The sequence below is a fragment of the Triturus cristatus genome, chromosome 8, assembly GCF_964204655.1.
Source record: "Triturus cristatus chromosome 8, aTriCri1.1, whole genome shotgun sequence".
Lineage (NCBI taxonomy): Eukaryota > Metazoa > Chordata > Amphibia > Caudata > Salamandridae > Triturus > Triturus cristatus.
In genome coordinates, this window is record NC_140591.1 from 305,988,604 (window position 1) to 306,014,014 (window position 25,411).

Sequence of the window (25,411 nt, forward strand, 5' to 3'; positions counted from 1 at the left end):
TTAAATAAGGATGGTGAATCCAATGTAGTTGAGTTAGATAAGAATTTTATTCAATGATAAGTAATCCATGTTTGATAATTCTCATACATTGACATATCCCAAATATTGATGTAGTTCACATGTTTGAAATCAATTCAATTGAAAAGGTATCCTGAATTCCCCGATGCATTTCGGGTCTAGCCCTTCGTCAGGGGAGATTTCCTAAAAATAATAGGAAAAAGGTAGATTGAGCGGAAGTCCAAGTCTTACGGAATGCGAGAAAGAATGTGTGCCTTAGAAATCCCCATGTCAGGGATCAACAAACTTACACAAATCTAACCTTAGATCCTACAAATGAATTTTCCAAAATTCTCATGGCCATTATTAACAATGCTTTACATAGATCTACCATTAACGAACGTGATAAACGTTTCCTTATCATGGATAATCCTAGTGTCCCGTATCGCTACATGATACCGAAAATACATAAATGCTTGGAACGACCACCTTTCAGACCCAATGTAAGCACCAGAAACTTTATTCATGAACCTATTGGAAAATACATTGATCGACATCTCCAGCGTTTAGTACAAAACATGTCAACATACCTAAAGGCTACTACAGATTTTCTTATCAAACTCAATAACATCGAGATTCAAGATTACACTCAACTGATTCTGTGTACTATCGACGTCAAGTCACTGTATACTTCAATTCCTCATGATCTAGGAATACAGGCCATGGAATCTTTTTTGATCAACACAGACATTGATAAGGATCTCAAAATATTCCTACTCGAACTCATGCATTTTACTTTGTACCACAGCTACTTCATTTGGAACAATAACTACTACACACAACTATCCGGCACATCTATGGGCAAATGCGCAGCTCCTGCATATGCAAATCTCTTTATGCATCGATTCGAGCTTGATTACATCTTATCCCAGGAACTGTGGTTGAAGAACCTAGTGATTTTTCACAGATACATTGATGACATTTTTTTAATTTGGAAGGGAAATCAATCTGAACTTCTTACATGTATCACACAATTAAATACCATCAATGACCGTATACAATTCACTCATGAAATCAGTACCAACCATATTTCCTTCTTGGATGTTGACGTCACTATACACAATAATCAACTAACCACCTCCGTTTTTACTAAAACTACCGATCGTAACAACTTGTTACACTTCTCTAGTTTTCATCAAAAATCCCTCAAAAAGCATTTGCCTTGCTCTCAATTATTGAGGATAAAACGTATTTCATCCACTGAAGAAAGTTTTCAAGAACACAGCAATAAACTTATTGATAAATTCAAAAAAATATCATACCCAGATTCTATTCTTCAAGAAGCAGTCAACAGAGCCAAAATCAAGAATCGTACTGACCTTCTCCAACTACAAATTCCAACTGATTCCAAAGATTCACGATTGACATTTGTATCTAAATTTTCTACCAAAAGCATTAAAATCAAGAACGGCTTTCGAAAATACTGGCCATTGCTACAAGCTAAACCAGATTTCAAAGGAACTTTTCATCAACTCCCTATCTTCGCTTACCAACGCACACACAATTTGCAACAACTACTCAACAAGAGCCTTCCTCAACTTGATCATCATTATAAAGGCACTATTCCTTGTTTAAACTGTGGTAGCTGCAATAACATCATTAAGGGTACTACTGTAATGCATCCCACTAAAGGTACATCCATTAAACTACGAGTCACAGCTACTTGCGATACGAGCAACGTTGTGTACTTATTAAAATGCCCATGTGGACTACCATATGTGGGCAAGACTGAAAGAAAAATTAAGATCCGTCTCACGGAACATAAAAGCAACATACGAACCAAGAACATCAAGTCCACAGTGGCAACACATTTTCTCGAACTTAATCACAACATCAGTCAACTCAGGTTCATGATCTTGGAACAAGTTCCCGTTCAACGTGGGAGAGACAACAGTCGTTTCCTTTTACAACGCGAATTGTATTGGATAAACAAACTCAATTCTGTGCACCCCAGGGGACTTAATGAACGGCTTGAATTTAGTAGTTATTTATAATTTCGCGTTATGATTATGGTTAGGATTATGTACAAAGTTGGATTCTATTTCATAGATGCTCTTGCATTTAATTGTTGCTATCACTATATATTTCCTTTTTCTTCTGATTCTCCTCCTTTTATTTTTCCCTTTACCCATTTCTTTTCATTTATTCTTGAATTCATGTTATCTGTATGCATTCTGTGTGTTTTATTTTCAGGTTTTTTCCGTCGTTAATTTTTTTTATTTCGTGGTTACCTTCCGCATATAATCATTTTACACAACGTTATGTTACACTTTTAATCCTTAATCTCCAATACTATCACATTATTTATTTTACACTCGTTGTTTATTTCTTTTCGGTTCTATTCCAATACACAGTATTTTTTCCACCTTTACAGCACGGCGGTGAATACTTCCGGTTCTCCTTCTTATTATTCCGGTGTCAAACTCATGCGGTACTAACACTTCCTGATGTGGTCCCGTGCACATGATTCACCGCGTTCACAGGTACGTGTCGAAATTTCAGGATTTGGGGCAATGTTTTTGCACCTCATTCTTTACGGTCACTTCCATATTTATTGGTTAAGTTCAGTACACTCGTTCTTGGTTACCTTTTGGTACGCGCAGGTTTAACAGCGTTTTTTTTCCGGACCTGTACGTTGGCATGGTGACCGCTGTTTGAATCGTTTAACATTTACCTTCACGGGCTTAGGTCAATGTTTGGTCATTCTAGAACTTACACACTTATTCTCCCACTAATACAACAACGAATCCGGCACTTGTAACGTTTCTTGTTTTTAGCACCTTTCACGCCAGTTGAACCGCTTTTACCACGTTCTTCCTATTAATCAGCACTATTCTGTTTCCACGTTCACTATACTTAGAACGCATATTGTGGGTCTTAAGTTCTCTTTTCCGGTGAAGGTTATACAGATTTTTTTCACTTTTTATCACCATTTCTAAGGCACACATTCTTTCTCGCATTCCGTAAGACATGGACTTCAGCTCAATCTACCTTTTTCCTATTATTTTTAGGAAATTCCCCCTGACGAAGGGCTAGACCCGAAATGCATCGGGGAATTCAGGATACCTTTTCAATTGAATTGATTTCAAACATGTGAACCACATCAATATTTGGGATATGTCAATGTATGAGAATTATCATACATGGATTACTTATCATTGAATAAAATTCTTATCTAACTCAACTACATTGGATTCACCATGCTTATTTAAGCGATTTCATCGTCGTTTTATGAGTGCTAAGTGAGGACATCTTTTCCCTGAAGAAGCTTATTTTGTGGACAGTAACACACCTCATGAGATTAGGAGGTGGAACTCACAAGCACCAAAGAGTTTGCTCCTTGATTACAAATCTATTTAAAGTTTCATTACCTGAGAGTGCGACCGTTTCTACAGTTCTTCAGACATTAGCGCAGCTTGCCACTTATCGTCTTCAAGCAGCCTTATCTCATCCTGCCATTATCATGGAGTCGTTGGAGTGGGTCAGGTAGATTATTAGATTGTTTTTGATATGGCGTTGAAATGGCTTTTTTATTCATGAGTTCGGACAGTAGCCTGTCTTCTAGTGGAGATGCCTCCGACACTTCACCCTGTGTGTGAATGGTTGGGATAAGTGCATGACGACTTTGCATGCATCGATACACTTCCTGGTGAGCCAAGTCGTATTCTTTTTGTAACGCAGAGAAACAGAGAATTTTCCATTGGCCACCTACAGTGGAGCTGCCGAAAGCGTTCCATTTATCAAACCCCGGTTGTGTACCAAGTGTACCTAGCCGCTGGGCTGACAATAATGGCGTGGCTTGGGTTATTATCCCTTGCCATCCAAGTGCTTTATTTGCCTGGTGCCAGATATCAATAGTCAGGGGTGTGGGGCCGGTGTAGTGGCCTTTTTCAAGTTTTGAGTATAGGGACCGTTATACCCTTCATTCCCCATTAAAAGTCTGTCTATCTAATATGCGGGTTTCTGTCTGCGAATGATAGACCCAGTGGACGATGACCATCAGTAGGGACGCCCATTAGTATAGTCGTATGTTGGGAAGTACTATCCCACCGTCGTACCAACTCCTTGTTAGCTTATGTGTGGCAATGCGTGGTGTTTTGCTATCCCAGAGCTGTGCTCTGAGTTCGCTGTCAATACTTTTGAAGTAGGCTTTGGGGACACTGAATGGGATGTTTTGTAGGATATATAGGAACCGCAGCAGTGCCAACATTTTAAACAGCGCTGCGCATCCTAGTAGGGACAGTGGCGATTCGATCCAATATCGCACGTCATTTAGCAATCTGTTTAGGGGACTCACAAGTTTCTTAGTGTAGAAGAGATTTGGGTCTCGGGTTATCTATATTCCGAGGTATCGGAAACCCCAGACTGCAGTTGGTGCTGCACAGTCATGTGGCAGTTTTAGGTTTTGTCCACGGAGAGTGTGTAGATTACTGATTTAGACCAATTATTAATGTGTAGCCCGAATATTTACCTTAATTTGTGAAGTTGTGAAGAATTCTGTTTATTGGTTATGCTGGCGACGCAAGATATAGTAAAATATCGTCAGAGTATAGGGATATTCTATACTCGTGGTCCTCTGCCAATTTTAGCCTTCTAAGTAGTTGGTCGCCTCTTACCCAGGTTGCGAGTGGTTCTAGCATCAGGGAGCAGATCAGCGGTGATAAAGGGCACCCCTGTTGTGTTACCCTCTTCAGTGGGAATGTCCATGAGGTGTGGTTGTTTACTCTTACTTGTCCTTTGAGGTCCGTGTAGAGGAGCCTAACCCACTTGATGAATTTAGGGCCGAAACCTATTCGCTGCAAGACCTCAAAGAGCTAGGGCCACTCGATAGTATTGAATGCCATTTTTGCATCTAATGAGAGTATTACTGCGTATTCTGTGATTATGTCTTTCCTACCAAGAACATTATGTAGGCAGCAAATATTTAGGGCCGTATAGCGGCCAGGCATGAAACTTGATTGATCCACATGTACTATTTTTGTAATGATGGGAGCAAGGTGGGAAGCCAGTATCTTTGCTAGGATTTCTGCCTCTGCATTTATCAAAGAGATCGGTCGGTAGGTGCTACAATTTTCAGCTTGTTTACCTTTCTTGTGTACAACGACTACAAAGGCTAGCCTTTGGTTTTCAGGTATGGCCCCCTTCTTATTACTTTCTAGGAACATATCTCGTAGATATGGTGCAACCTGAGATGCTGTTAATTCAAGGAATTCGATTGGGAGACCATTGGGTGCCATCGCCTTCCCAGATTGTATATTGCTGAGCGAATTTCCTCTACTGTGGGGTCTCCCTCGAGTGAGTCCCGATCATCAAGGGATAGTGTCAATAGGGGGAATGACCGCTAGCAGTTGACGCGAGTCTTCTGCAGTTGTTTTGACTGCTTGTGTGTACAGCCTTTCAAAGTGATCGGCAAATGCCTCTGATATCTCCTGTGGGTCTTTAATAATGTTGGTCCCGTTAATTTGTAACAAGGGGACGCAACACTCAGCTTATCGTTTTTGTAGCCAAGCTAGGAGTTTGCCTGCTCAGTCCCCTAGTTGTATAGTTTGTGTTGGGCTGCCATATGTTTGGCCTTAGCTACCTCCGTCACTAGAGCTTTGTATTCAAGTTTCTTGATGTCTAGCTTGTGCTTGTTGGTCTCATTAGGGTTGTGCGTATATTCATCTTCAATTTTTTCGATCTTGTTTTCAGCTGCTATAGCTTTTCCCTTCGTTCTCTGTTGTGTCCCACCTTGAGTGTAAGTGCTTGACCCTTTAACACGGTTTTGAAGGCTTCCTATAACGTTTGTGCTGATTCTACAGACCCCACGTTTTCATTAAAAGAGAGGTCTGTATGGTGTATCAGTTTGTCCTTTATATTTGGGATTTTGAGGAGCCATGGATTAAGTGTTATATTAGTGCTATGTCGATATTTGTTAAAGGTGAAAGTGGCCTCGACAGGGGAGTGGTCTGACATGCTGCGTGCATGACACCGGGCTTCCCTATAACAATTTGTTTCCGCTATGTGCGTCAGAATGTGGTCTATGCGGGACAGACTGTTATGTGCTCCAGAGTAGAAAATAGATTGAGATGAATGTGGGTTGAAATGGTGCCATACATCTGTCAGGCCAATGGCGCTAAGAAATTCTGACAGCGGTGCAGTGTTTCTGGGCTGGGCGCGTGCCGGATGCCTATCGATGTGGTTGTTTAGGGTCAAATTGAGGTCTCCGCCCAGAACTAGGGTTCCCAGTGGCAGGTCAAGGATTAGTTTACCTGGGTCCGTGAGGGCTGATTTATGGAGCTCCCGGGGGGCATATGCTGATATATTGATTGGCTCCCCTTCCCAGCATGCCTCTAAGAAAGCAAATCTGCCCTGTGGGTTAAACCATGCTTTTTGTGGTATTAGTCGGAGAGTTTTAGGAATTAGTATATCAGTTCCTCTGGAGCCAGATGTGAAACTGGCATGCACTGCTAATTTGTACCCCCATCTGTTCAGTGCCTTGCAATTGTTTCCTACTAGGTGGGTTTCCTGCAGTAAAACTATGTCTGGGGCTTGGCGCTTGAGATATTGTAGGACTAATCCTCTCTGTAGCTTATCTCCTAGCCCGTTGACGTTCCAAGTGAGGATTTAGAGTGTGGTTTCAGAAAGTGCTACCGCCATTGTTCTAGCAGGGGTTTCCGGCAGTCATCCTTTTCTACTGTGTCTGTTGGGCTGGGCCCAAATGGTATTCTTTGTGATGCCGGTGGCTGTGTCCCTGAGTGGGCCCACGCATTTGTTGTGGCTTTTGTGTGATTTGCGAGTGTCTGTGCGGACTTCTTTGTTAAGGTCTGTAGTGTGTGTTTTGTGATCCGTTTAAACTTAGAACTGTCTTTCCCTAACCCCAACATTCCCCCCCTCCCTGCTTCCTTGTGTGAGGGACTTTGAACTACCCGCCTCCCCAACATTGCAGAGTGCCTGTCGCCACCTCACAAAAAGAAAAACAGGGGTCTGTGGCCACGCCGAGCTTCCCCCATCCCCCACATAACCTGCTCAAAACAATGATATATGTTATGTTCTGGTCCTCTGCTTTGAGGCACGTTTCCCGGTGTGAGGCTTGGTCTGTAAATTACTGCCCATCCTGGCATGGTTCTCAGGAGAGTATGTTGCAGGTGCTTGTCAAGCCAGTTACATAGCTGTGTGAGTTAGTTCGATGTAGGCCTGAATGCCAGAGTGTTCATGCACTTACTTGGATTGTTCTATTAACGTTTCTAGAGCTTTGCAGTCCTTTCTCATTTCGTTTCCAATGCTGCAGTCCCTTGATCCGATTCTTCGCAAGCGTGCTGAGGTTATTTTATTCGGCTTCATTTTGCTTGGATTCCCAACTTGATGCCAACCATCCAGCCAGTCCCATGTTTCTTCCGGTGTAGAGTAAAACCATGTCTTGCCATGTACCTCGATTCGTAGTTTTGCTGGGAACAGCATTGCATACTTAATGTCTTTGCCCCTGAGTGCTTTCTTCACTATCTGAACACAAAAACAACGAAGAAGCTTCCTAGAAGTGAAGTCTAGGAAGAAGGTACTGTTCTCACATTTTGGTGGGGCATTGCAAGCAGTTTGCAAAATGGTGTCTCTATCTCGAAAATTGAAGACTCTTGCTAATATTGGCCTACTTGGGGCACCAGGTCTGGGAATGACTCCCAAGACTGTGTGCCCTTTCAAACGAGAAATAATGTGAGAGGCCTTTTGGCTGTAAATATTTAGTGATAAGCTCTTTGATGAAGAGGTCTGTTGCTGGCCCTTTTGCTTGTTCCGGCACACCCAGGATGCGTACATTATTCCGGCGTGCCCTACCTTCATAGTCATCTAGCTGTGCCTCCATTAATTCGTGCTTGGTTTGAAGCTGTTGTACTTGCTGCTTGAGACGGGATGTGTTGGTGGATAGTGTGTTGGTAGCTTCTTCCACTTCTTTGACACTGGCGTCCATGTTTCGTAGGTCCGCTCTGACATGGGATATTTAGATAGTTAATGTGTCCAATAATGACTCTAGGGAGGTACAGACATTGTTACTAGCTACCATGATGTCTTGGAGGGTGAGTTCAGACTGCTGGGTGGGGGTCTGGGCTTGATCTTATGAGCTTGCGTTCCCAGTTTCTTGATCTTCTCCTCCTTTAGTCCAGCCATATTTGTTGAGCTTTGTTTGCAGCGTGGCCTTGCCACCCTTTCCGCCAGCCATCCTTCTGTGTGTGGTTTGTACTTTGTGGCTGTTTTTATCGTAGGTCTTGCGCGGTAGTCCCCACCGCCTGCCTTGGGGCAGAATGCCCTGTGCGGCCTGTCAGTTTTCCCTAGGTTTAGCCTGTGCGCTGTGCAGCCAGACTATGACAAGCTCTTTTCTCTTGTGAGTTTATTGCAATGATGGTCGAGCTGAGAGCGGTACTTTCACCTCTCCTATTTGTTTTTGCCTCTGACGACTTTGTCGTATGGTGCCTATCTTTTGAGTCACTGTAGGGGGAAAAGCTGAGCCTCTTGAGGGGTGGGGTGGGGTGGGGTGGGGTGTTTATCTGTGCCCGGTCTATTGCAGGGTAATGTTGCAGCAAATTTTGTTTGTTGTGTTTTGCCTCGTGGGTCTGATGTCGTAGCGCGGTTCGCAGTGTGGCGCACTTCCTTTTCCTCTGTTTGCGCTGTGTTTGTTTGGGTTGGATAGAATGCTACTCGTCCCCCTAATAATCACCTCTTTATGATCGTGGCAGTATGCTACCTGATCCCCCTGTGTTCCGGACTTAGACAACACCCACTGCACCCTTCAGGCAGTCGCTGTGGTATTTTTCCCCCTCCACGCTGCCTTTTTTCATTGCGGAGGTGAGACCTGATTGTTATGCCATGTGGGTCGCCCTTGCGTCGGTGCAGCTATGGGGAATGTGCGTCTTGTTTAGGCCTGTGCAGGTTTCACATTTTCCCTGCTTATCTCGCTGCTATTGCCCTTCAAAGCACTTGATTGTTGCTGCTCTTTGCAGCAGTTAATATTGACATACGGAGCACCCCTCTTACCGTCCTGCACCTCTGTGGCCTTTGATTGCTGGTGGTTGCTCTGGGAGCTGTTCAGGCCGATGGTGTCAGCGCGCGGCCCGCAGTCACCGCTATGCAGCGCCGACACCCACCATTTCCTGCGGCTGCTCCAATGTTCGTTGTGGCCTATACTTTTGACATGTGGAGTGGCCTGCTTTCACTTCACCGCTCGGCCGTTGTCCTGGGGTATTGCTGGCTGCTCTGATGCACTTTGCAGCTACTGATCTGAGATGAGAAGCAGGAATTCGACTGCTAATCAACAATTTGCCCAATTTTAAGTCCATGTATTAAAACACTTCTACTTTTTTGCCTCTTTTCATTGAGAATCCATTGGCATGGCCTAGTAAATAAGATAATTTCCTCTTCATCTGTATTGCTTTCCCCTTTGAATATGTATTTGCTTGTTTATCAAGGTGATCCTTGATCTCTGGTCACCAAGACTGGAATCTACGTGTTGAACGTCTACATACTGATCTCCATATCAGCATGAGTACATTTATTAAACAGTTCTCAGTTCACTTCCAATTTCCACACAGAGACATGGATTGTATGAGAGATACATCAATTGGATTCACCTAGAAGAAGGTGAAACTCCAGCTCAAAAGTCCTAATTAACTTTGCCGTGGGTGCCAGCTACTTATTAACAACCAGGGGACAACTGTGGGAGCTTGGGGTACCATTGCACCTTCCAGCCGAGTTGCGTCAGTTGGGAAACAAAGTACTGATTTAAACCTGCTGAACTTCTGTTTCCTGAGTTTTAGAATACAAGGCTGCCTGAGACCATGTTTGGAAGTACTGTCAAAGATGCAACTCCCCCGAAGGGCTGCTCGGTAAAAGGCCAGAGCGCGTTCTACGGTGAGAACAAAACAAAGCTTAGAATAAGAGGACTCAATCATCAAGTCAGATCTTCAGTAAAGAAAACAAACGATCTAAGCTCCACGTTCCTTACCTTCAAACCACGATGTAATCTGTTCTTCAAAACTCCGAGAAACTCTCCGTGGCTGAGGCAGTCGTCACCATCTAAATCAAAGATCTTGAAGATAGTTTCCAAAACGTTTTTTGAAAGATCCTGCCCTGTGGCAACTTTTACAGCCCTCATGAATTCGGCTGGGGAAAACAAAATCATTACCATCAGTTAACAAGTAGCAGTTTAATCTTTAAATGGACGGAGCCACTCAGGTTGCATCTGAATGATACCAATAGCTCATATAATCATACACACCTGGAACATTGCATAGCGTATTTAATACACAACTGTACACGGCAAGAGCGATCATTTGGTTTGATTAGACAACATTCTATAAGCTGTACTGAAAATATGATCAAACTCTGCTGAGGATGAGCCATCTTTAGAAGGGATAGATAGGTATGTCCACTTATTCATCAGTCTTTGGCCCCTATGCCAGGAACGCACCGGGAGCTTATTACAGACTTGGTACGCAGTAGGGGTTCTTGTGCAAATAGTAAAAAAACACACGTTCTCATAATGCATGGGATATCCACATTCATAAGTAAACGAGTCCAGAAATCTGTCAAAGCAGGCAAACCTGTGGGAATTCACAAATAAACTTTCTGTACTTGCAGAGAACAATTAGTTACAACCAGAAGTCTATAAGAAGAGTACAGACTGAAACATCCATTTGCAGGGAAAACGTTTCTATTCAAACAGTATTACAGAAGGTTTGCCTTGCAGTCAGAGGCTACACTAATAAGAGAATCTGCTCAATGCGAGTAAACATTTACATGCATAATAAGACGTAATCGAACAATTTAGAGAAAGAGGATATCATGAAAGTTGGGCCATAAGAAATAATTCGGAGAGTTTCACAGAAAGAGAAGATCACAACTTATAATCAAGACGTCACCAAAGATAGACAAAGAGCAAGTTCACATATACACAAATATTTTATTTATTCGACAAAATAAAGACTATAATATAGAAACTGGGAGGTCATTAACTAAGACAAGTTCACTAAAGGTTTTTTCAAACTCTGCACAATTTGTGTATCAAAGAGTAGATTAGGAGACAAGCAGATGAAAGAAAGACAGACACATTCAAAGAGGACATTGGTGTATAAAACAAGACGATATATCCTTGTTTACAATGTTCACACTGTAACAACATGGTTAAAGGTGAATCAATTTGTATCCCCACACAAGCAAGGAGATGAAATCAGAGGATATTTTACATGTGCAGGTTAATACATAAAATACATTAAACATTGCAAATGCAGGCTGTATTGCAGTGGCGGTGCGTCCATTAGGGCGCTTGGGCGTTGCCCCACTAATGCCACATGGCCACATTCCGATGCGACTCTGATGAATCATTTATCAGAGTTGCATCGGGGCGCAGGCTCAGCAAACTAACAACTTCCTTGAATGGCTGGCCGGTCACCGGGACGACGAGGAGTGACAGACGCTCTGAAGGGGTTGGGGCAGGCAGCAGCAGGGTTTGACTGACAACAAGTTAACTGTGACAACATGCATTGCGAGCAAGGCTTGCTTGCAATGCATATCGTCTTAGCAAGGGGGTGGTCGTGGTCTAGCACAGCAGCAAGACAGAGTGCGCATGTTCGGTTTTGGGCTGGTAATTTTTCCGACCAGCCCGAACATGCGCACTAGCCTATGCACATTAGGAGAGCGAGGGTGCTTCATTCCGCAGCCCCCGGTCTCCTAATGAGCAGGGAGTATCCCCTGCTCAAGTCAATCCTGGCGCTGCTGGAGCAGCATCTGGATTGGCTGAGAGGCACGCGTTTGCCAGGCCTCTCCCACTCTCTAGCGCAGTCCTAACGCACCTCCTCCCTCCTACCGTGCAAGCCTTGGAGGGAGACATGGCTGCTTGAAAAGGATCACCAGTGGACAAAAGGCTGTGTTTGCGGTGCTTTGCTCTTTGGGCTGGTGAGGTGTGGCTCATTCATGGTGAAGATTCGGACGAGGATGACGAGCACGGCAGCTCTGCCTTTGAAGAGGGCTACATTCGGGTGCAGTGAGCGCTACCCCAAGGCCAACAAGCAGACGATCCTTTTTATTGTTCGCTAAGGCCAAGGTACAGTAGTGGGCATACATCATTATTGTGCAGTTTCATATATTGGGCTAGCTCGACTCTAATATATTGGAGCACTTATATGGGCACCAGTTATTTTACACACGGTTACATTCACTGTACATTGATGCATTATTCACCGTGCGTTACTAGCTAACCCAATTGTGAAAACTGAACAGGCAATAGAGCCTGGGTATATTACGTCCCTGACAGGCACCCGAGAACACAGGCATGCGCTACAGGCTCAGGAAAAAGTGCGCTCAGTAAGAACTCAGGATGGCATGCACTAGCACCCATTAAGCACGGCGGCCACAGCACGGTGTAAAATTGATAATAATAATAATAATAATAATAATAATTATACTGAGGCAAATTTTATTGGACTTTGTTCTGTGGCTGGCTGATTGTGTTGAACTGATAGCATGTGTCGCTGCCCAAGTGAAAAAGCCAATAAAGCTGTAGTGGTTCAGGCAATAGTACAGGCCCCACACTCATTTAGCATGAGTGTAGTAAGAGTGCAGGATGTTGTTGGTGGTGCATTTGGGCCACACTGGCACAAATATTATACTAACAGATGGTGCAGTAGCATAGCGTACTGTCATTAACATATAGCACATTTCCATTATCCAGCAACCACAGTTTTGCAGTGCAGTATATTCACAAGTGCAATATTGCAGAGATGTACGGTTTTATTGATCATGGGTGAAAGCTGGCTTTTTGTTTAGGGATTATGGGAGGTTCCAGATTTGATTTGTAGATGCGACAAAAACCCTAACTTTGTGAAAATGTGTCTCTCCAACTTTTTACCAGTATGAAAAGGTCGCTGCAAACCAGGGCAATATTTATGCCAAAGGGGATGCAGTGCTTACCTCCTACACAGTGCCCGAGTCCAAACAGTCCGATATAGTATTGTGTGCTAAGGTAAATAAAATACATTTTACAATATGTGCCAGGCCACAAAGCCCCTCGCTGTTCCTGTGCCAGAAGGAACCAGGCAAATGTCTGTACTGCGATTGCGAACAAATTGAATGTAAATATTAAGCCTAGGAGGAGTGCTGCTCAACCTTCCTGCTTTTTAAAATTTGCTTGAAAATGCACCATCTGCCCACTTGTTTTTCAAAATTTTCTCGGGGGGAGAATCCCCCCGAACTCCCCGCAGGTGGTTTGGGCTCGCTCACTCGCCACAGTGCAGTACGATAATTGTTTTACGCCCCCCACCACTTTCAAATGTCAACAGCCGCCACTGTTGTATTCCGTTTTACAAACAGAACAAACTAAATTAAGATGGAGAGAACATAAATCAGAACAAAAAAATTCAAACTGCCAGCGTCAAGGGATTTTATTTGACAAAGGTAAAAATCCAACTCATTTTGGTTTCAACTAACTGATGTAGACCCTCCATTCTGCCGAGGTGGCAAGTGTTATTAAATCAGAAAGAAACACTGGATAATTAATCATCTACACACAATGGGTCAACGTGGACCCTTTACTTCAAATGTTCATTTTGCGCATCAGCTGCCTTTGGAATACCTGTTCTACGTATGCTCTGTGCACAATGAAAGCTTTCACAGCTGCTATCTGTACTGTGCTTTTTCTGTGTACTGCCAGTGATATTCGAAAGACAGATACATACATACATACATACATAGAGAGCATGAGAGTGGAGGCTTGCACTGCTTCTTCCTGTGTCTAACCTGTTTCATGTTCTGGAGAGAAGACTGTACTATTATAGTCTGTAGTCTAACTGTTGCAAGCATGTAAAGGATGCTTGCACTACTGTGCCCTATATTGCATCTGCTCAGTGGCTGTAATGCTTAAGCTGCTGTCTCCCATTTTGTATTGAGGAATACCAAAAAGTGGTAGATGAGATGCCTTAATTAACCTCAGCCACTGGTGATTACTCAGCCTGCATCATAGTCCTAAGTATTTTTTGCCAAACACACCACCTCAGACAGGAACCAGCCACATGAAAATCACCCTTGGCCCTCCTCGAATAGGAACAGCCCAGCCCAAACTGCCCATTCAGGTGCCTTCTGAACTGGAACACAAGCAGCCCCACACCAGATTAAAACTCTTTGGGCTGAGTCAGTACGGCTTGGTTCCAGTGCAACAGTGAATGCGGGACCCACGCCTGGGCATATCCGTCACACCGAGAATGCTGCACTAACAAATACAAACAAGCTGTGTAATGATCATGTATAATGATTCTCTGTATTAGAGAAGCTTGCATTTTATACAATTCATGTTTCATAGTAACAATTTTCTATCATATGGTAATATATTTAAAAACATACAAATGTTTAAATATTACAATAAAATGTAACATTCTTTAAGTGTACCTCTTATTGGAAACCTGAAAGCATTAATGAAGCTGAATACCTACCCAATTTCACAGCTCGATTGGCCACGCTAAACATCTGCATTGTGATTGAGAAGTCTTCCAGATTGTTCATAAAGCGACAGAAGCTCTTGAATTCTTCCAAACTGATACCCTAAAACACAAAAACAATTGACTCCAGAATTAGGGAACAGCTATAAAAATTCTATCTTTAGTTTTAAAATAAACAATTCATCTGTATAATTCTGTGGCAAAGCACAGGAAAAATTAAGGATATATCTTATTACGAAGCTATCATGTTTTAATTTTAGACCTATAATAAATTATAAAACCACACTGAAAGGGAAACAGCCCATATCAGTGTAAACACGTAAACACTGATAAACACCTGCGCAACCACAAAATAAAACCTCTCCACAACACCAGTCCAGCTTACCTCAACCACCTCCTAAACTTCTACCAACTCATGAGACACCTTTGATCTACGTCCCAGGCAAGAGCACACCTCCCTCACATCAGGAGGACCAATTGCGAAGTATACTCCTTCTCATACCTCGCAGCCAAGACCTGGAACAACCTCCTGAAACACCTCAGAACCTCTCCCTCCCTCATGGACTTCCGAAGGATCCTCAATACATGGCTCTTCTAGACGAAACAGGCATGATCTCCATTCCCCCCCCCCCCCCACCCACCCACCATAAGCTTGCTCTATTCAGTGCCTGAATACCCTCATGGGTGTTTAGACACACACTACAAATTTACATAACATTACAAAATGGCAAGAAAGGAAAGTGAGAGAGAATGAGTAATTTGTATTTCTTTCTGAAGAGGGCAACACAATGTAACTGTTATAGAAGATAGCAGCAAGAAATACTGGTCTAACAAGTGCCGATTATACGGAGGGTGGACCTTGGGCTCGACTCCTCCCCCTCCCCCCACCACTTCCGGGGCATTGGGGTTAAATGCAATGTTCGGGCGAACGCGCAGCGGGCGCGCCGGCGGCGGGCCGAAGGCGCGCCAAAGGCAAGCCCGTCTGCGCCTGTCCGCGACCGGCCGGGGCTAGGGGCTATGTCTCTTACCGGAGATAAGCAAATTATTCATTATTCAAGTCAGGATTTCTTGGCACTTGCAGGCAAAGTGGGCTATACCAGTGACCCTTGTTGCAGAGCGGAACCAGGCCTAGTTCACGGGCCTTTCTCCTGCCTTGCCTGCCACTGGTCCAGCATGGGGATCTCTCAATTGAGTAATCATTCAACCCACGTTACTAGTAACATGACTCTAAGCTGCCTATATCTCAACGCCAGATCCTTACCCAAGCACGCCCTAGACATCTGGGACCTGCTTATCTCCAAAACCCCAGATCTACTCTTCATTACTGAAACCTGGCTGTCCGGCCATAATGCCCCGGACTTAGCCAATGCTCTCCCCGTCAACTACAAAATCATAACACAAGACAGATCTGGGAAAAGGGGAGGAGGAGTGGCAGTGATATTTAAAGAGCAGCTAACATGTCTAGTGGAACCTATCATCCCTCACTGCGATCAGACCTTACCCTTCAGTATCCTCCACGAGGGCATTAACATACTGGCTGGAGCTGTAATATACAACCCCTCAGGGCAACAAATCAATCTTGGAGCCAAACTACTCAATCAACTCTTACCACTCTGCTTAAAATTTCAGAATTACCTCATTGTGGGAGACTTCAACACTCACTATGAAATAACCGAGGCCTTGGGCACCTCACAACTAAAACAGGATATGGAGATACTTAATTTAAAGCAATGGATCATAGGTCCTACTCATACTGCTGGCCATACACTGGACTTATTATTTACCAATATTGCTTCTACTCAAGTAAAGGAAATTCAGCCCCTATCTTGGTCTGATCATTTTCTCATATCTTTCTCACTCGACATCCCTTGCAAACCCCAGAAACCTCAAAATGCTCAAAAAATCTCCAAACGAGCTTGGAGATTAGTCGAGGATTTAAAATTCGATACATACTTCCAGGAGGTTGATCTCGAATTTTCTATCAACACTTCCGTATGTAAGGACGTTGCTTCCCTCGATGCTGGCATTCTACAAACCTTAGACAAAATAGCCCCCATACGGACAACTAAAAAAAAGGCTCCTACAGAAAAATGGTACACCCCCTACCTTAAAAGTCTTAAAAGAGAATGCCAAAAGCTTGAACATCTATGGAGGCAATCCAAGGACAAAACAGCTAAACCCAAGCTCAAACTCAATTATACCCACAACCGGAAAAACTACATCCTAGCCATCAGGCAGGCTAAGAAAGACCACTTTACTCAGCGTATAGAGGAGAATAGTAACTCCACGAAAGAACTATACAAGATAGTGAAAGAACTGAGTAAACCTGTCAGTATCTCCCAAACACTTAATCCCTCGGCTGAGGCCTGTAATCGTATCAGCACCTGTTTCTCAGAAAAAATTAAGAAAATCTACTCAAACTTTTCTCCCGGAACTGATGCTACAAATGCTGAAAAATTCACTAACATTACACTCACTCCAGATATAGGAACTATCCCCTGTTTAATGGACTTTGAACCACTATCAGCAGCTGATGTCCTAACAGCAATGCAATCAGTTAAATCAGGCTCCCCCTTGGACCCCTGTCCCCATTTTGTGTTTTCTAAGATTGCACCTTCACTCTACTCTTTGGTCACTCAAATTTTTAATAAATCTCTTAAAACTGCTACATTTCCTAATGCCTGGAAACACGCAGCCGTCATTCCTCTTCTGAAGAAAGCGGGCTCCGACATCGCAAACCCTGAGAATTACAGACCCATTTCTCAACTTCCATATCTTTCCAAAGTCTTAGAAAAACTGGTCAATGTCCAATTGACCAAATACTTAGAAACCAACTCCCTTCTGGACCCTACCCAGACAGGCTTCAGAGCCAATAACAGCACTGAGGCCACGCTGCTGGCAGTCTCGGACAGTGTTAGGTCTCACACTGACCAAGGAGGATCGGTGGCTCTAATACTGCTCGACCTGTCAGCGGCATTCGATACGGTCTCCCACCAATGTTTGTTGAATATACTTCAACAGAAAGGAGTACAGTCCAATGCTTTGAACTGGTTACACTCTTTCCTGAGTACTCGCACCCAGACTGTACACATGGAAAATTTCAGTCTAACACTACCTCCATTGACTGTGGGGTCCCCCAGGGCGCATCGCTGAGCCCCACCCTTTTCAATGTTTATATGTCTTCTTTGGCTGACATTGGAAGGAAATGGGGCATTGGCATGTGCTCATATGCGGATGACACGCAGCTAGTGGTAGCCCTTAACGAAAAATCTGCAATCACTAAAACCAAACTACAAGGCTGTCTTGCTGAAATGGCTCAATGGATGCACGCCCACTGTCTGAAGTTAAATGCTGAGAAATCGGAAATCCTCCTATTTGGGGGAGCCAAACGAATCTGGGATGCTACATGGTGGCCTCCAGCACTGGGTCTGGCCCCCTTCCCCAAACAACATGCCAGGAATCTGGGAATTATTATGGATGATGAGCTATCCATGAAAGACCATGTACGATTCCTTTGCGGCAAGGGTTTTGCCATCTTGAAGCTCCTAACAAAACTATTCCCATGGATACCGCTGAATTGTAGACGCTCAGTTACCCAATCCCTATTGGTCAGTCGTCTCGACTATGGGAATGCATTATTTGTGGGGATGAATGAACACCTCTTCTCTCGCCTACAAGTACTGCAAAATGCAGCCGCCAAACTGGTCTGCGAGAAGGGCAAGCTAGACTCGGCATCAGAATGCCTGAGGACCCTTCACTGGCTCCCTGTGCGCCAGAGGGCTGCCTTTAAGCTTCTCTGCCATGCCCATAGAGCCCTGTACAGGACGGGTCCCATCCTGCTCCAGGATAAAATGGAGTTCTATGTCCCCACCAGGAACCTTCGCTCCACTCATTCAGCATTAGCGAGGACAAAACGCATATACAAAGCAAGAACTGGAGGCCGCTCCTTCTCTTACCTAGCGGCTAAGAGATGGAACGAGCTCCCCGACGATCTCAGACACACCACCAATTATTTGCTGTTTCAAAAAAAGCTTAAGACTTACCTTTTCCCTTCTCATCACTAAACCTCCCTATTCAGCTGTCTGCTGTTCTTACCTGGTCTTAGCGCCGTGATATCCCCCGGGATGAGTGTTGCGCTTTACAAATACCATAAATAAATAAAATAAATAACATTATTCTGCCTGAGCTTTGTGGTTTAGGGAAGTCACTAAATGTATTGTTTTCTTCCTTTTTTGCTTGGATTAATGTTGTAGGGTATAAAATAATTTTTAGATCTGACCTAATTATTTTATGCACGGTCTTCTTTCAATGATTGGTGAAATGGCTGCAATAAGAATTGTGGCAAATATGTAGTTTAACATTTACCCACAGAAACACATTTGGTAAAACCCTGTAATTCATGAGCACTCTTTTCTAATAAGTAAGTACTGACAGTAGTTCACCAGCCCAACACCCCAGCATTTAAACAGTCAATGCAAGGTGTAGTGACGGGTACCTGTGAAAATAATGCTGTCACCATGCACATGGGATAGTGGTGGAAACATGTCAAGCCTTTCCAAATACTAACAAAATTCATAGCTGCAAGATGACCAATTGTTGTGATACCTTTAGCTAAATCCTGGCTCTTATCCAACTGCCCTTTACTGCTGGGGTTTTTGGGCCATAGGTTAAAAGTTAAGGACTTATTTAAAGTGAGATATTTGGCGTACGGACACTTGGCAAATATGAATGTCCACACAACAGTAGAACCACCTTAATCTGGTGTAATTCAAAACTAAAGGTTTCATAAGGTACTATGCTGTTGGCAGGGATGACCACCACTACAATGTCATCATATTCAGTAAGGAGTAGGTACATAACCCCCAAAAGAGTTGAGGACTCTATTAAAACATTTGAAAATCACACTCTTACATTTTAATCTATTATTAGTCATGTAAAATAGACAGGGTCCTGACTCCGTATGAGAGGTAAGGAGAAGTGAGAGAGTGTAATGAGATATGAGTGAGAAAGCAATACACAGATTTTCTATGTGTAAAACAGTCTATCATATGCCCACTGGACACACTGGCAATGGGAAGACTCTACATAACCAGCATTACTTATCCATTAAATTAAATACATGGTTTACAACAATCACCGCAAGAACAAAATGTTTTGTAAACTCTATTTGGCTATTTTTGAGGGTTAGGGAGTTGAATAAATACTGATAAACATGGATTTCAAAATGTTAAGAAAACACGGAGAAAACACCACGGAAATCCACACAAAATTTACTTTGAAAACAGGTCACCATACAAGTTATTACAAATGCACCACCGGTCACAACTTACATGGGACTAGCCATGCATCTACCCTAAACAAACGTATAACTGTATCTGTTGTCATCACATTTCCCAGCTAGGCGATAAAGGTAAATCTGTGACAGTTCCTGTCCAGTGCACAGCCAAGCCTCCAAACATTCAGCAGGCACACCCAATATTTTCTTACATTTTTGTTACCAAAAGTAAGACTGAAACCTTTAAACACAGCAATTATTCCAAAGTTGTTTTCTTGTCTGTTGGGTGCATTGCACTGGTTACTTAGTAATGAAATATCAATTGTTGCATCAATATGGTATGCTTCTTGGATATGTGAGCTGCTGCTGGGTGTCTGATGTATAGATGATGTGCAGAAGAACTTTCACTTTTCAAAGATACTTGCTCATAAAAATCGGTATTTCAATACTTTACAACATTGTGGTGCTTCAAGAGCGCCTAACATTTGATGATGTATAAAATCAGGCTTTTGTTCATAATCACCCAAGATTTTTCTCCTATGCTGAACCCTATTTTTGTTTTCTGGCTTTAGAACTCTGTCTACTTTAACCCTGCTAACCAGTAGTAAAGTGCCTGTGACCCCTCTTTAAACATGAACAAATTGGCAAATTCCTAATGAACAAGTTACTTACCTTCGGTAACGATATATCTGTAAGAAACATTAGTTAGTTAGATTCCTTACCTTAGAATATCCCCAGGCGTCAGGCTGGATCCGGAAAGATTTTCGTCAGCAATACCCTTGTGCGTCGCTAGGTGGCATCTGCGGCTCCGCGTCCGTCGTCGGCATCGTGATCGCCGGGATGATGTCGTCGGAGTACTTAGATGCCGCCCTCGCGCGCCGACGTCAGTTCTTGTACATAGCTTTCCGCGCCAGGATCGCAGAGCCATGCAAGAGACCAACACTGGTGCCATGAATCTAGGGCCCTGAAAGGGATGACCTTAACCCTGGATATCAGTTCGCAGAACGGGGAGGATGGGTGGGGTGGTAAGGAATCTAACTAACTAATGTTTCTTACAGATATATCGTTACCGAAGGTAAGTAACTTGTTCATCTGAAAGAAACACGTTAGTTAGATTCCTTACCTTAGAATAGATACCCCAGCAATACCAACCCCGGTGGTGGGTCTGCGAACCAAGATCACACCAGGAAGTCCTAGAGAACAGAAAGGCCAAAGAAGCCATCCCTCCGGACTTGGCTGTCCAGGCAGTAATGCTTAGCAAACGTGTGCAGCGAGGCCCACGTAGCTGCCTGACAAATGTTCTGCAGAGGGACTCCCGACCCAGGGCAGTAGTAGCCGCTGTGGCCCGAGTGGAATGGGCCTGCAGCCCCACAGGAGGTTCCTTCTTAGCCAAGGAATAACAGGCCTTAATGCACAAGACGACCCACCGAGAGATCGTCCGCTTGTGCACTGCCCGCGCCTTCTTAGCGCCCACGTAACCAACGAAGAGTTGGTCGTCCACCCGGAACTGTTTCGTACGGTCCTGCTAGAAGGACAGTGCTCGTTTTGGGTCCAGACGGTGGAGCCTCTCTTCCTCTTTCGAGGGATGTGGAGGCGAAAAGAAGGAGGGCAATGTAACAGACTGGCCGATGTGAAAGGCAGTTACCACCTTAGGGAGAAAGGAAGGACGAGTCCTGAGAACAACCTTGTCCGGATGGACAGAGAGGAAAGGAGGCTTAGAAGAGAGAGCCTGGAGCTCACTCACCCGTCTAGCAGAGGTGATGGCAACCAGGAAAGCAGTCTTAAGAGTCAGAAGACGAAGAGGACAATTATGAAGTGGCTCAAAAGGAGCGCACATCAGATAGGTTAACAATAGGTTCAAATCCCACTGAGGCATTACGAAGGGGACAGGAGGAAACATATGAGTAATGCCTTTAAAGAATCGAGCAACAACAGGGGACTTGAAAAGACAAGGCTGATCAGGAAGCCGTAGGAAAGCAGAAACAGCTGAAAGGTATCCCTTGAGGGTGCCCAGAGCCGAGCCCTGCTGGGCCAAGGAAAGAAGAAAGGGGAGAACCTCAGAAAGAGGGGCGGAAAGGGGATCCACAGCCTTTGCTGTGCACCATGCCACAAATTTGTTCCACCTACAGGAGTATACCGTTTTAGTGGAGGGACGCATGACTGCCAGAATGACATCACAGACTTCAGGAGGCAAGTCAAATGTCATCAACTGTCGCCGCTCAATCTCCACGCATGGAGGTGGAGGCTGGACAGGTTCGGGTGGAGGACCGTCCCCTGCTGCTGCGACAGAAGGTCCTCCTGAAGAGGCAGTCGAATCGGGGGATTGATTGACAGACTGAGTAGCTCGGGATACCAGTATCTTCGTGCCCGATCCGGAGCCACAAGGATGACTTGGGCCCGGTCGCGCCTGATCTTCAGCACTCTGGGCAGAAGTGGTATAGGCGGAAAGGCGTACAACAGTCCGCAACGCCACTCGTGACGAAAAGCGTCGCCGAGCGAGTGCCGCCTTGGAAATTCCAACGCGCAGAACTGATGACATTGCGCATTGCCTTCGGTGGCGAATAGATCTAACCAAGGCTCTCCCCACTGCCGAAAGAGACATTGCGCAAAGTCAGAGTTCAGACGCCACTCGGGATCCATCATGCACCGGCGGCTGAGTTCGTCTGCCCTGGCGTTCAGAGAACCCTCCAGGTGTTGAACCACCAGGGTGATGCCCTGATGTTCCAGCCATGTCCAGAGGCGCAGAGCCTCCTGACAAAGGGTCCACGACCCCACCCCGCCTTGTTTGTTGCAATACCACATGGCGGTGGTGTTGTCCGTGAATACCTGCACTACACTTCCCCGAACAGAGTGATGGAAGGCCTTCAGTGCAAGCCGGATTACCCGTAGCTCCAATAGGTTGATATGGAGCCGGGACTCAGCCGGAGACCAGAGGCCTCTGATCTCCGCCTCTCCCATGTGGCCCCCCCATCCCAGGAGGGACGCATCGTCACCACTACGTGCTCCGGTAGGGGTAGAGCGAGGGATCTGCCACTGACCCAATTGCGGTCCGTGAGCCACCACTGCAACTGTCTTGCAGTGCCCTCTGAGATCAGGACACGGTTGGACAGGTTGCCCCGATGCTGGGCTCACTGGAACTTCAGGTCCCACTGCAGAGCCCGCATCCGCTATCTGGCGTGATGTACCAGCAGGATGCAGGAGGCCATCAGACCCAGCAGCACCAACCTGACCGAAATCCGGGATAAAGGCTGAAAGATCGGAATCAGAGCCTGAATATCCCGAACCCACTGTTCCGGAGGATAGACCCGAAACTGCGCTGAGTCCAGAACCGCTCCGATGAAAAGGAGCTTCTGGGAGGGACTCAGATGCGACTTTGGTACATTGATGGAGAACCCCAGCAAATGCAGGAGGTCGGCCGTAGTCTGGAGGTGGGAAACAACTGTCTGGGGCAAGCCCGCCTTCAACAGCCAGTCGTTGAGATAAGGGAAGACTGGAACCCCTAATCTGAGCAGATGAGCTGCGACCACCACCATCACTTTCGTGAACACCAGAGGGGCACTGGTAAGGCCGAAGGGGAGCACGGTAAACAAAGTGCTCGTGGCCTACCGTGAACCGCAGGTAACGCCAGTGGGCCGGCAGGACGGGGATGTGGAAATGTACGTCCTGCAAGTCCAACGCTACCATCCAGTCTCCAGGGTCTAGGGCAGCTAGAACCTGAGCTAAGGTGAGCATCTTGAACTTCTCCTTCCGGAGGAAGGCGTTGACACTCCTGAGGTTTCAAGATAAGGCGTAGGCCCCCTTTGCCCTTCTTGGGAACCAAAAAGTAGTGGGAATAACAACCCCGACCTACTTCTGGGCCAGGAACGCGCTCGATGGCCCCACTGGAATGGACGGATAAGCCTTCTTGGGGCAGTTCCATCTGCAGATGGTTCTTTTCTGCACAGCTTTCCCCTTGTTGCCACAGAGAAACCCACAAAGAGCAGATCGCCCACCTGATGTTCCCTGGAGAGATCAATGTAGAAGCTCAGAGCTCTCTCGGGCCCAAAACAATGGAGTCATTCTTCCTCCTTACATGTATGAGGAGGGGTGAAGAAAGCTAGCAGGGTAATGGACTGCCTTATGAAGAAGAGAGTGACAACCTTCGGAAGCAAGGCAGCTTTTGTTCTGAGAACCAGCTTGCCTGGCTGCTGGAAAGACAGGCATGTGCTTAGTCAACGTGACAAACTGAATTAATAGTAATGAAGAATTTTGTTTTTGTGTCAGGACACAACGAACAAATGTACATCAGTTCAAACAGGGTGCATGTGAGAAAAGGGAGAACCAAATGGTGGTCCAGCACAAACTGTTTAATTGTTACTGCGATCGGAATTCCACATTCCGCAGTAACTCTTCCATGCTCTTCACCCTCCGTCACCTATGACAACACGTTTCTGACTTCAGAAACCGATCTCACGCCAAGACTCCGGGGCCTATTTAATCATGAGAAACATGTGGGTCCCGGCATAGCACTGTTTCTTGGGACCACAGAGATGGAGCCCGGGCCGGGGAAGGCAAAGCCGGACCCAATAAGGGCCCGGGTCAAACGCTACCCGGAGGTGGGATGCATCCCGGGGCGCAAGCCCGGGATAAAGGGGAGACCGCGATTGGTCGCCCCAAGTGGAACTCTACCTCCACCAATCAGGGGAGCAGGCCGTAAGCCGCAGAGGGGAATAATAAGGGGGCAAGAAGCCCCTGCTAGCATTCAATCCCCTAATGCGGCAAGAGGAGAGGAAGGCTACGTGGACCCGGCTATCGAGTTGAGAGGTACATGCAGCGTCCAGTCGAAACGGGTCCAGGACATCAGCGATGCCAACCCGGCTTTTCGGTTCCCGCCTCGGCTTCCTGCTTCGGGAGCTTTTTTCCCCGACTCGGCCATCTGCGGACCCAGCTTTGGTGTTCGTGCCTCGGGCGTCCTAAATCGGCCTGACTCGACCATGGGGATCCTCGGCGTCTGGCTTCGGCGGATTGGTTCTCTAGCCTCGGGACCCAGCCTGCACACCTCGCCAGCAGTGGACCCGGATTTCCTGCTGAAAGAGAAGGACTTGCGGCGCAGGACAGCCGGAAAGGAGTAAGGACCAGTGGGACCGGTGCGAACTGTCACCTGCCCTCGGCGAAGGGCTGACCGGGATTCAGAACAGCGGTGACGCCGAGCCTATGCTGAGACTATGCTATATGGCCTGAAAGGAGCGGGCCCGATCTACAGCATGAGCGCCGGACAGCAATCGGAAAGGGGCAAGAGCACTGGGGTCGCGGAATACACGCACCAAAGGAGACCTTTTTGTGGATGTGGGAGAAGAGATTTGCCCCCGTAAGTCGAGGATAAACTTTTGGGGATTATAATTAACAGCATCAGCTTGGGCACCTCATCCAGCCCTCCCAGGTTGGAAAAAACAAAGGACCGGCATTTGGGCCAGAACACGCAGGAGTGTTTTGCATCAAAGCCCCTGAGCTGGTAGCTCAGCAGCGGGCTACAATCAGCCAAATCTGTGTGTTGTTGGCACAGCCCCCGGTTATATAGCTTAGCAACACCCAGCCAGGTCCCAGCAGGATGGCCAGTAAGCTGGGGCGGGGGGGGCGGGAGGGTGAC

At 45.5% G+C, this 25,411-nt stretch overlaps 1 protein-coding gene across 1 annotated transcript in view; it reads right to left on the reverse strand.

The window, feature by feature from the left end:
- MICU2 (mitochondrial calcium uptake 2) overlaps window positions 1-25,411 on the reverse strand; it is a 1,314,791-nt gene that overhangs the window by 13,209 nt on the left and 1,276,171 nt on the right. Inside the window, exons 10-11 of the mRNA XM_085621585.1 lie at window positions 14,505-14,613; window positions 10,028-10,185 (exon numbers count right to left, since the gene is read on the reverse strand). Coding sequence (XP_085477711.1) covers window positions 10,028-10,185; window positions 14,505-14,613 — 267 coding nt within the window. The remainder of the gene's footprint in view (window positions 1-10,027; window positions 10,186-14,504; window positions 14,614-25,411) is intronic.